General features: G+C 36.3%; 1 protein-coding gene across 1 annotated transcript in view; it reads left to right on the top strand.

Moving 5' to 3' along the window:
* Positions 1-234: 234 nt before the first annotated feature.
* Positions 235-12,291, top strand: part of LOC118650423 (dnaJ homolog subfamily C member 2-like) — a gene marked incomplete at its 5' end in the record, with an annotated part of 35,759 nt that continues 23,702 nt past the window's right edge. The window contains 1 exon segment of the mRNA XM_036298898.1: positions 235-422. Within this exon segment, the coding sequence (XP_036154791.1) occupies positions 235-422 (188 nt within the window).

Raw genomic sequence — 12,291 nt, 5'->3', positions numbered from 1 at the left:
TATCTACTTTGATGAACAAAGGAAAAGAGACTTGTAATTTTCAGGAGTGATAATGTACAAGTCATCACCAAGGAGGGCTGAGGAGAGGAGAGGAGGGAAGGGAAGGGAAGGGAAGGGAAGGGAAGGGAAGAGAAGGAGGAGGAGGAGGAGGAGGAGGAGGAGGAGGAGGAGGAGGAGGAGGAGGAGAAGGAGGAGGAGGAGGAGGAGGAGGAGGAGGAGGAGGAGGAGGAGGAGGAGGAGAAGGAGGAGAAGGAGAAGGAGAAGGAGAAGGAGAAGGAGAAGGAGAAGGAGAAGGAGAAGGAGAAGGAGAAGGAGAAGGAGAAGGAGAAGGAGAAGGAGAAGGAGAAGGAGAAGGAGAAGGAGAAGGAGAAGGAGAAGGAGAAGGAGAAGGAGAAGGAGAAGGAGAAGGAGAAGGAGAAGAAGTTTCTTTAAACTGTTGTCACAGACTGGGAAGTTCTACAGAATCGTGTGAGGGACAAAGGTTACTCAGGGCGTTAGCACTCTGCCGTAGCCAATGTTCATTGATCTGGGACGTCTGACAGCAGAAATTTAAAAATCAAATATAATTCTTTCCCAACATTATAATGCTGCCTTTCCTGGTGACTATACATTATTATGGTAAATGTACCAGTAGATGTTATATCCATTTCACTATATGAATGCAAGGTTTACTCGACAATGATAACATTGATTCTTTTATTGAGCACCTAGTTATCTATTTTGCTTGATGCAAGTGACAAAATCTTGTTTTAGAGTAATTTGGACTATTCCGGGCATATTAACAAACGTAATGAGGTGGTGTTACCGATAAAACCATTGGGATTGTTTTAAGCGAGATAGATTTATTTCAAGAAATATTAATTAAATAGTTAGCAAGAATGTCTGTAAGGCAGAAATGCAGATTTAAAGGGCATTTAGGTAAATCTGCATATGATAAGTACACAATGAGCATACATGTTAATATTAAAGTAAATATTGTCCTGGTACAGAGTAGGCATTTAATGATTATTTGATTCAGGTATGCATTTTTTTAAAAATAAAACAGAGAGAAAATACCATAGGGTTTAAGAGTTGAAATTCAACCACTTTTTATGGAGAGGGAGTAACTTAGGTGAACTTTGAAGAATTAAACAAAAGGTGATATTCTAAAGAAGGATGTGGATAGTGGAAATGAGAAATAAAAGTGGAATGAAATGTCAAGAGAAGTGATTAGTCTTGAAGTGATCAAGGAAGGTGGGAGCCAGGATTACAGAAGACACTTAGAAGTGAATGACAGATCTTCCAAGAATAGTGACAAGGAATAGGGTGAAGGCTAAAATCTTGAAAACAGAAGCTGTGTATCGGTCAATCCTTTATTATTAGTAGTATTTGGCCCTGTGCCTAGCACACAATAATAATTCAAAATCATTGTAAGGGCAGATGGAAGGAAGGAAGGAAGGAAGGAAGGAAGGAAGGAAGGAAGGAAGGAAGGAAGGAAGGAAGGAAGGAGAGAAGGAAGGAAGGAAGGAAGGAAGGAAGGAAGGAAGGAAGGAAGGAAGGAAGGAAGGAAGGAAGGGAGAGAAGGAGAGAAGGAAAGAAGGCTATAAAATTCCTTGTGATGCTACAGGTTGTCATGTCATGAAAGATCTTCAAAAGAGAGACTATTTGTGAAGAGGGAGGTGGCAGAACAATTACTGAGATTGAGGAAAGTGTGGGTGACATGGACAATACTAATGTTTCCCTTTGGCAGGAATATTTGAAAAGAATAGCTTACATTAGAGAATGTACAAAGAGACATTCATTTATGCAATTAAGTTTCAGTTATCGAAATGAAGTGAAATAATGTATAACAATTAAATACTAAACATAGATTAATTAACTGTGCCTCTTCTCCACTTGAGCACTCATTCAGCAAAACTATTAGTTACAACTTTCATAGCTTGGCAATATTATTTGAATCCATATTCAGCAAATTGTTAGATCAGTTTTCTCTCTGACCAACAAAATAAATGTTTAAACATCACAATATCCTAATTGATCCTAAGCTGACATTACTGGCTCAGCTGAAAATACAACTTTTTCAAACACACTGTAGGGGAGGTCCCATATAAGTTAGGCTGATGATTCAACTCCTTCAATCATGTGCCTGTGAATTCTTTCCCAAATCCCAGGATGACTTTATTATCAAGTCACAGGTGCTACACCATTTGTTATAAGAACAGTATTTGTAAGTTAAAGAAAATGCTTTGACATTTGGGTACTTTGACATTTAGTACTGATATTAATGATGCTATAAAATTGTCATGCAGAATACTATTTACCCATGGTGTGATGCTTATTAATTACAAACATTATGTCATCTGTTTTAGATGTAAAAGGTTATGTGTTCTTTTTATTTTGCATTCTTAAGAAATATAAATCAGCACAGAAGCAGAACCATTATAAACTCAAATGTGAACTTTAAATAGGATTTTAACCTCAGGGATTTGCATGTCAGAATGAATTTCAAACCCTTGAGAGAATCAGGAATGAGATATATTTTCTGTAAGCAACAGCATTACTTTTGCAAATCTCATATCTCCCCATATATACTAAGGAAAATACAAAGGTGAAAACCTTCAGATTACTGGCATAGGGGATTTTACCTGAATATATGATTTAATTAAATGCAAATAGAAAAAAAATGGTGCAAGAATATGCATATTTAACGAGACAATTTTAAAGGAGAATTATTGACACTGTGTGTTTCAACAGCAGCTGACAAAGGGGCTTCAGCTGCAAAATGATTCCAATCCAAAGTGGACAGAGTCTCAAGACTTGGGAAATACTACTCTATAAGTACTTTGAATTTATGCAAATGAGAACATTATGATGTTTATATTTTCTTTAATGCTCTGTTCTCTGTTATACATAAACATAAAAATATATTTATACACAGTGATTTCCTCACATATAATATATCAGTGTTCATTTTGGATTAGTATACATCACCATGTTGACATGATAAGAGTTCCATTCATAAGGTTGAATAGCATACAGACTCACATATAGACTCCAGACTTGGAGCTTGATTTTTTGGGAGCACATACTCATTATATTTAAAAATCCATGCTTATTTGAACAGGGGAGTCAATGTTTTGGTCTCCCCCCTATGTCTTCCATAAAATAAAGGGTGAAATCTGGTTGTAAAAGTTTTTTATCATTCTGCTTCTGGTATTATTAAAACATAAAATCGTTCCATGTTTAAGTCTAATAAACGTTATATTTAACCTGAAGCATCCCAAATACATGGAGTTATAGAACAGTGGCTTATGAAGGAAATTTTTTTAAAAAAACAACTCATTTTTCTTTTCTTCACTAAAAGGAAAGTGAGGCCCAGCTGTGTTAATTGAAATTTAAAAGATATACTTTTTAATATTCACAGTAACTAGTGGTTTGACTGAAGAATGACATGATATGACCTATATTAGGTGTTACATTTCATATTGATGAATTAGACTATTCCATAGAACTAATTACTAATTGTACTTGCTTACTTTGTTTCCTCCCATCAATATTGTTGAATTTCCTTTTTTATGATTATGTTAAAAGCAAAAGAAATGTAATTGCATACATTACCTCATTTTATCAATTAGAGAGAGAACTAGAGAATCAAAAGAATGTTTCCAAAAGTTGGGGCCATTTACTGCTGCCATTTAATAACATGGTGGTGAAAATGGTAAGGTTCTTCTGTATGTATTTCAAAAATACAGCCATCAGGTTTGATGATGAGCTTGGAGTTGGCAAATAAGAGAGAAAGTAAACAAAGTCAGTATGAATTACTGTGATGAAGAAACTCAGTCAATAGAAATATATGTTGTGTTCTGGCATACATCAAGGAGCAGTTTCCATTGACTAATATGAAGAAAGACGATTTCTACACATCAAGAAACGTTAATAAAGTTTAAAGGGATTTGTAATAAAGCAAAATTATTTAAGCCAAAAATATTTGTATATGAGAAGTTATTAATGCAGAAAATCTCTAGTTTGTATACATCAAAAGGCTATCATCTGGTTAGGTAGATGTGTGAAAGCTAAGAAGGCTATTTATGTGGAGATTAAATATAATTTCTAATGATGATGTTAGGTTCCCGGAAAAATATGAACACAATTATAACATAAATAGAATAAATGTGTGTTTCAAAATGTACTGATAACTTTGCATATGTCACCATACATTGTGATATTGTAACTGAGATTTTTATAAATTAATTTGACTTTTTTCCAGCATTCCAACTTAAAAAAACCCATTTGTAGAATCTCTCCAAAGTTTAGTTATTATTGTAATTAAACATAGAAACTAGCCTAGACTGGATAGACTGTTAAACAAATGTTTTATTTCTCACAGTAAATCTTATTGCAAATTATTGCATTGGGTTATTTGTATATGTAAAAGTGGAGAAAGATGGGATTAACAATTACTGAGCAACTAATACATAACAAAGGTTTCAATATGTGACATTTTAGTTTTCATAATAACCCTATGTTTGTATTTAATAATATCTCCATATTAAGATGAGAAAATTATATATGGAGTTCAGAAATATTTAATTAACTTGTTTTTAGTTTTTTCTTATAATAAATGGTAGAATCAATAGGTAAAGCCAGTTTGGATCCACTATGAAGGCTCCTTTGAGTAATCTTGGCTAATTAAACAAATTAATTTTCCAATCATTCCATTTTTCATATTTCAATTTTTCAGTATTCTGCCATTATAGATAACCAGAAAAAAAATGCTATTTTGATATTCTTCTTCATTGATATATCATTCTTAGAAAGAACAGGTAGCTAAACTGTTAATTAAAAATGAAAATTATCAGTAATTGTTGAATAATTATATTATCTTATTTTGCTCCTTATCCTCTGTTTATGCAGCTTGAAAAAATTAATTTATCCTTACCTATTTTCTCATATTCTGAATGATGTGTCAAGCTGAATGATTTCACCAAGCTGTTGATAACATTATATGCCACCGTACACTTGGGAACTTACTATTGTCTACAATTTAATTACTGAGTTATCACATATTTTCCATGCATATGTTCATAAATTGAATCTATTGTCAATCATTTATTTTTCCTTCTGTGTCAAAAAAAATCTATTTCTACCATATGTTGCTGAAATAATTTTTCTTCTTTGTTGCCTCTAGGATTACAAAACGTTGTCTTTATTGTTTGTCATTGTTTCCAAACACATTTGGAAACATCAGGAAAGCCTTACTGGTTTGATAGCTCTCATTCTGGGAAACAATAATTTAAAATGATGAGGGAAGCTAAAATTAACTTTAACTTCGTTTTCTTGTTCAATGATTTTCATTCATGTCTTTATTAAAGACTTATATTACATTCAATTTAAACCACATTCAATAAGACGCTGGCTGCTGGCTCATCCCCCTCCCCCAGTATAGCTGATGCTGTATTGCCAAGATATTGCTTTCTAACAAGCAGACTCTGGTTAAACTGGATGCAAAGGGGAAGCGGGTCGTCATGAGAGTGGAGTTTAATATTCCTATGAAGAACAACCAGATAACATAACCAGAGGATCAAGGCTGCATCCTAAGCATCGCATTCTACATGGACAATGGAGCCAAGGCATTTCTTATGAGCCACCTGGGAGGCCTGATGTTGACCCCATACCCGACAAGTACTCCTTGGAGCCAGTTGCTGTAGAACTCAAATCTCTGCTGGGCAAGCATGTTTGTTCGTGAGGGACTGTGTGGGCCCCAAAGTGGAGAAAGCGTGAGCTGACCCAGCTGCTGGATCTGTCACCCTGCTAGGGAACATTTGCTTTCATGTGGAGGAAGAAGGGAAGGGAAAGGATGCGTCTGGGAACAAGGTTACAGCCCAGCCAGCCTAACAAGAAGCCTCTGAGCCTCATCTGCCAAGCGAGGGGATGGCTATGTCAAGGATGCTTTTGGCACTGCTCACGGAGCCCACAGCTCCATGGTGGCAGTTAGTCTGGAGACACTTTTTGTGAAGATGGAGCTGAACTACTTTGACAAGGCCTTGGAGAGCCCTCCCTGGCTATCCTGGGTGGAGCTACAGTTACAGACTAGATCCAGCTGAGACCACTAATACGCTGGACAAAGTCAATGAGATGATTCTTGGTGGTGCAATGGCTTCTACCTTCCTTAAGGTGCTCAACAACATGGAGATTGGCACTTCTCTGATGAAGAAGGAGCCAAGATCATAAAAGACCTGATTCCAAAGCTGAGAAGAATGCTGTGAAGATCACCTTGCCTGTTGAACTTTGTCACTGATGACAAGTTTGATGAGAATGCCAAGACTGGCCAAAGGACTGTGACTTCTGACACACCTGCTGGCTGGCGGGGCTTGGACTGTGGTCCTTAGAGCAGCAAGAAATATGCTGAGGCTGTTGCTAGAGCCAAACAGATTATATGGAATGGACCTGAGGGTTTATTTGAAGGGGAAGCTTTTGCCTAAGGGACCACGCCCTCATGAATGAAGTGGTGAAAGCCACTTCCGGGGGCTGCCTCACCATCATAGGGGCTGGAGACACTGCCACTTGCTGTGCCAAATGGAACATGGAGGTTAAAGTCAGCCCTGTGAGCACTGGGGATGGTGCCAATGTAAAGTGTCTGGAGGTAAAGTCCTTCCTGGAGCGGATGCTCTCAGCAATGGTTAGTACTTTCCTGCTTCTGGTTCCTGGGCACATCCCTTAAGTCAACTCTGTGCTTTCCACATCTCCACTTGGTATGAGCTAAAATCTTCCTCCACGTCAAGATCCACCTACTGACCAAGAGATGCAGCCTCAGAAACAGCATCTCAGCTCATCTTTACTGCATCCTGGCCTTGCCTACATTCTGCAAGATCGCACTTGACTCTCTTCGTGCATTCTAAAGTGCATATATTTATATTTTGTCAGTTAAGAGAAAGTGAGCTGTTAACTTAATTCTCTTTTTGGAGTAGCTTATTCTGATGAGCTTGGTCATTGTCTTACTACTCAGCGTGGAAACAAGATGGAATTCTAATTGCAGGGAGATGAAGTTTGTGATTGTTAAATAAATAATAAAATTGTCCATTGAAATTGGGGAGAAATAAGCCATATTTAATCCACTGTGACAAGTTCTGGCCAAATTTTCTAAAAATATAAAACCATCTTTATCAGAAACAGCTTTCATTCTATATTATGATAGGTGAGAGATGTTTTTATTGTATTCAAACCAAAACACCTCATATTTTAGCAATCTGACTCTGGGAGGTAATATATAAAAGTAAAGTGGATTTTTAAAATCAATCTGAATTTTGGAGCATAAATTAGACTTTTTAATTTTTCTCATCGATGAATAACTACCTAATAATATTACACAGTGTTGCGGGTGATAGTATTGTAAGTAGCTGCTCTCCCTTCTCTTTTTGTCTTCTTCTAGATACACAGGAGAACATTAGCCTCTGAGTCCTTGATACAAGACTAAAGAAGCTGCTCAGTCACGTAATTTATGGCTTTTTCAGAGAGTGTATGATGTCATCTTATATTACCTGTTAAATTCTCTAGTCAGGGCTTCTCAGGTTAGTCATTTAATAAAGTTGTATTTTACTTGAAAGTGAGTTTATGAATTCAGTTGTTATTATAAATTGTGTTGCTTTCCTAACAAAATTTGAGAATTCAGGATAAATGAGACTACATTGTTTCAGGTTAAATACAGTATTTTTGACCTTACAATACAGTAAAACTTTCCTCCTGAAAACCAAATGATCAACACATATAACACAAGATCAATGTTAAGTGAAAGTACTAGTATTTCAAGTAGCCTTTTAGAATTGTAATTTATCTGAAATAAGTTAAACATGACAGGTTATAACTAAGGGTAAAACCACCAGTGAAAGAATTCTTTCAACATCTTAAAACTGAAGAAGGAGCTACGGCATGACCGGTTTTGTGATAATCTTATATTTGCCATATAAACCTTTTCAGGGAAATGTGGTCTTATTGCTGTTCTTGTCTCTCACTATATTATACACAAGGTGGGGGACGGGCATTAACTTGAAAGCAGAAATGACTATTTAATCTGAATACTTGAGATTTCTTCTCAGAAAAGATACCTATTTCTTTGGATAATGTCGTTGGAAAGATCACCATATGTTTATGTCTAACCCTCCATTCTAGGCTTGTTCAAATAAGATAATTTAACTAAAACCCCAGTGGTGGCTCAGCATCAGAGAGTTTATTGAGACGACATTATTTTTGTTCCACATAGAACTAACTTCGCTTCCATCCCATCAGCCTATATTGACAGACACTGAATACACATCCCCATGAAAGTCATTATTGAGTTTCCTGTAGAACTGTTGTTGAGGCTGTCGCTCATTAATTGTCCTCTGTGTGGTGACTGAGGACAGACAGTTCTCTCATATTACTGTGATGTATTCCTTGTGAATTCCGTTTTAATCTTCAAGTCATTTCTAGTATGCATTTTTCATATTAAAATTGATATTTATTTGATAAGTGTTATCTTGTTATCCTATTTTCCATATGCTTATTTTCTTGGCACAACTATATACACTAAAATCTTTTGTATACTTTCAACAATTTAATTCAAAATAATCATGAAGCAAATAGCAGCATAATTAATAAATAAATAGCAAAAAGATAGAGAGTTTGTAAAAAGTTAGTTTTTATGCCACTCATGATAAAAATTGAAACCTGTAATTCTTAAACATATAATTATTTTTATGGACAACTCAAATATTGAGTACCCTGGGCATCTTAATTTGTCCAACTTAATAGCTTTTCATGAGATTTCAAATAAATCCCACTAATATTAGTGGGAAATTGAATTTAAATATATTTACCAATTGAATTTATCTTACTTAGGGATTTAGAATGCTTTTTAGTATTCAGATTTTTTTTTTATCTGCAACATATACATAATAATATCTTGCTATCCATGATTGCTGTAGGGACAAGATAAGGTAATAACTTAAAATAAATTTACTAATAGTAAAATAAGATCCAATCAGTAAGTTGAAAGTAATATTTTTGAGTGACCATAGGCTAATCAGTAAACTAGAATATTCTGGATGTACATCAGTGGACAAACAGACATAGTTCTTGTCAACCATTAGTATAGCCAAGGGTACATAACTAAATCATTAAATATGTAATTATAAATTGTGATAAGTCATATGTAAGAAAAAGAAGGTGTTACAAACTAAATAGTTACAGTATGCCTCTGTGAGAAAAATGATGCAAATATTGATACCTGGTATAGGAGAAATAGGTAAAGAGGTGGATATTCTAACCACATGCACAACATTCACAGAGAGAAAAGGAACTTGGCATATGTGAAACATTGCTGAAATGACTACAGTAAGAGAGGCAAAAGGGGGAGTAGGATGAAATTAGATACACAGGCAGAATTCTGTTCCTCAAAAGCCTTACAGTTCATGTTAATGATTTCAGATTTACCTCTGAGAGAATGTAAAGCCAATGAGATTGTTTGTGGTTGACTTATTTTTAAGAGACATTTTAGATTGAGAGGAAGGTACAGAGATTTTCCATATACACCCTTCTCCCACTCATGCATAGCCTCCCTCCATGATCAACATTCCCCGCCAGAATGGAACATTTGTCATCATTGATTAACCTCATTGACACATCACTCAGAGTCGACAGTTTACATTACTGTTCACTCTTGGTGGTGTACATTCCATGGGTTTGGGCAAATGTATAAAAATGTATATCCATCATTATGGTATCATACAAAGTATTTTCACTGCCTTAAACATCCTCTGTGTTCCCCTATTCACCTCTCCACCCCACCAACTCCCAACAATCGCTGGCTTTTTTGCTGTCTCCATAGTTTTGCATTTTTCAGAGCATCATAGGGTTATAATCACAGTATCTAACCTTTTCAGATTGGCTCCTATCACTAAGAAATATACACTTCAGTTTCCACCATCTTTTTATGGTTTGATAGCTCACTTCTTTTTAGCACTGAATAATATTCCATTGTCTGGATGTACTACAGTTTATTTGCCCACTCAGCCACTGAAGGACATCTTGCTTGCTTTCAAGTTTTGGTCGTTATGAATAAAGCTGCTATAAACATCTAGGTGCAGGTTTTTGTGGGGACATAAGTTTCAACTCCTTTGATTACTCAATTACCAAGATGCATGATTGCTGGATCATATGGGAAGCATATGTTTTGCTTTACAAGAAACATAAAAACTATCTTCCAAAGTGGCTGAATCATTTGCATTCCCACCAGCAATGAATGAGTTCCTGTTGCTCCACATCCTCGCCAGCATTTGGTGTTGTCAGTGTTTCTGATTTTGGCCATTCTAATAGGTGTGTACTGGTATCTCATTGTTGCTTTAATATGCGCTTCCTTGATGACATATGGCATGGAGCATCTTTTCATGTGCTTACTTGCTATCTGTATATCTCCTTTGGTGAGGAATCTGTCAAAGTCTTTGGCCCTTTTAATCAGGATGTTTGTTTTCTTAAACGGGAGTTTATGAGTTCCTTGTATATTTTGGATAACAGTTCTTTATCAGATACGTCTTTTGCAAATATTTTTTCCCAGTCTGTAGCCAGTCTTCTCATTATCTTGATATTGTGTGTTGCAGAGCAAAAGTTCTTAATTTTAATGATGTCTAACTTATAAATTATGCCTTTCATGGATTAAACATCCTGGATTTTGCTTTTTGTGTTGTATCTAAAAAGTCATGGTCATGCCCAATGACATCTAAGTATTCTCTTATGCTATTTTCTAGGAGTTTCACTATGTAGATGTTTGAAGTGACATTATCATATTTATATTTATAAATATCATATTGACTAGTGTGCAAGAAAGTTTTGAGAAATGCAAATGTGAATTTAAGTATAATATTAAGGATCTATTGCAACTACCCAGGACAGAAATAATAGTGACTTAACATTAAGGTGATGACATTGGAGACAGTCATATGTATTTACTCTAAATCTAATGAGAGAATGGAAATGGAATTTATAATAATAGAATGAATGTTGGTGACTAAGAAGAATGAATCATCAAAATTGTCATTGTCCTGGTTAATTCCATAAATTATGAAAGGCAGTGGAAGAATAGCCACAGCTGAAATTAAAAACAAAATCATGACATAGTGAGTCACATTTCACCTGATCTTTTTTTACAACTGAAATGTGACTTAAACTTTTAAAGGCAAGTTTACTTTTAGTGTCTTGTTTGAAAATATTGTTTCCCATATTGAGCACTGCCTGCTGAGTTACATCATTGATTTTCTTCTTCATACCTAAATTTATCATAGTGAAGTCTTGTTCCCCTCTCAGTGTCACCTGGAAAAGAGAACTTTTAAATGTGTGAAGCAGCTGCTGCTTTGTGGAGGGGGAAGTTAATGACATGAATTATGACACCTTCAAATTTTTAAATACACCTAATTTTTAAATACACCTGGTGTATTTGTGAGAATCACACCAGGTCTCCAGATAGTCAAGGCCAAGGGGAGAACAGGGGCCTTGTTGTCAATACACCAGAATGGTCAAGGCTGCTCTGAGCATGATCCTAATCGGGGTGCTGAAGGCCAAGATACCATGAGCAGGTTCAAGGACACATGGTACACTTTGCCCTTCTATAACCCAAATGATTGATGTCACTGTTGGCAACTAGCCTTCTTTTTCTCTGGAGTAATATACAGATTATTGACCAGGAGTCTGCTAGCGAGAGCCCAGCTGGGCAGAGCTAATGTGAGAGAACGGGAAGAGACTCTGCTGGAGTGCAGAGAAGCAGAGGTAGTAGACACAGAGAATGTAGCTCCTATGTGTGCAGGAGAGGGGAGAGCTCAGACAGAGCTGGGAGCTGATACTGCTATAAAGAAAGGTTAAGAGCTCAGAGAGCTCAGATATAGCTACCATGTTAACCAGACAGTGTGCTGGGCAAGAGACACAGGAGAAGCTGCTGAGCCAGAGGGCTTAGATACTGCTACATGTGAGGCAGTGAGTCTAGGGGGCAGCATGTGGCTGCTCAGATAACAACTGTGAGTACAGAGATTAATGCTGCTTTGTAGGAAAGAAGTACATGTTAACCAGCTCATGTTTGGCTGCCTGCCTGTATGGATTTTGTTGTAAAAGACTATTTTGTCTAACAGCTATATGGCCACTGGCTTCTGCAATTAAGACTCATCCTATATAATAAAAAGCCTAGCAACTGAACAACAGAATGACCAGAAGACCAGTCATTGTGATGTGCACTGACTACCATAGGGCAGACGCTCAATGCAGGAGCTGCCCCCTGGTGGTCAATGTGCTTCC

The sequence above is a fragment of the Myotis myotis genome, unplaced genomic scaffold, assembly GCF_014108235.1.
Source record: "Myotis myotis isolate mMyoMyo1 unplaced genomic scaffold, mMyoMyo1.p scaffold_m19_p_3, whole genome shotgun sequence".
Lineage (NCBI taxonomy): Eukaryota > Metazoa > Chordata > Mammalia > Chiroptera > Vespertilionidae > Myotis > Myotis myotis.
This window is presented reverse-complemented; position numbering and strand designations above follow the sequence as displayed.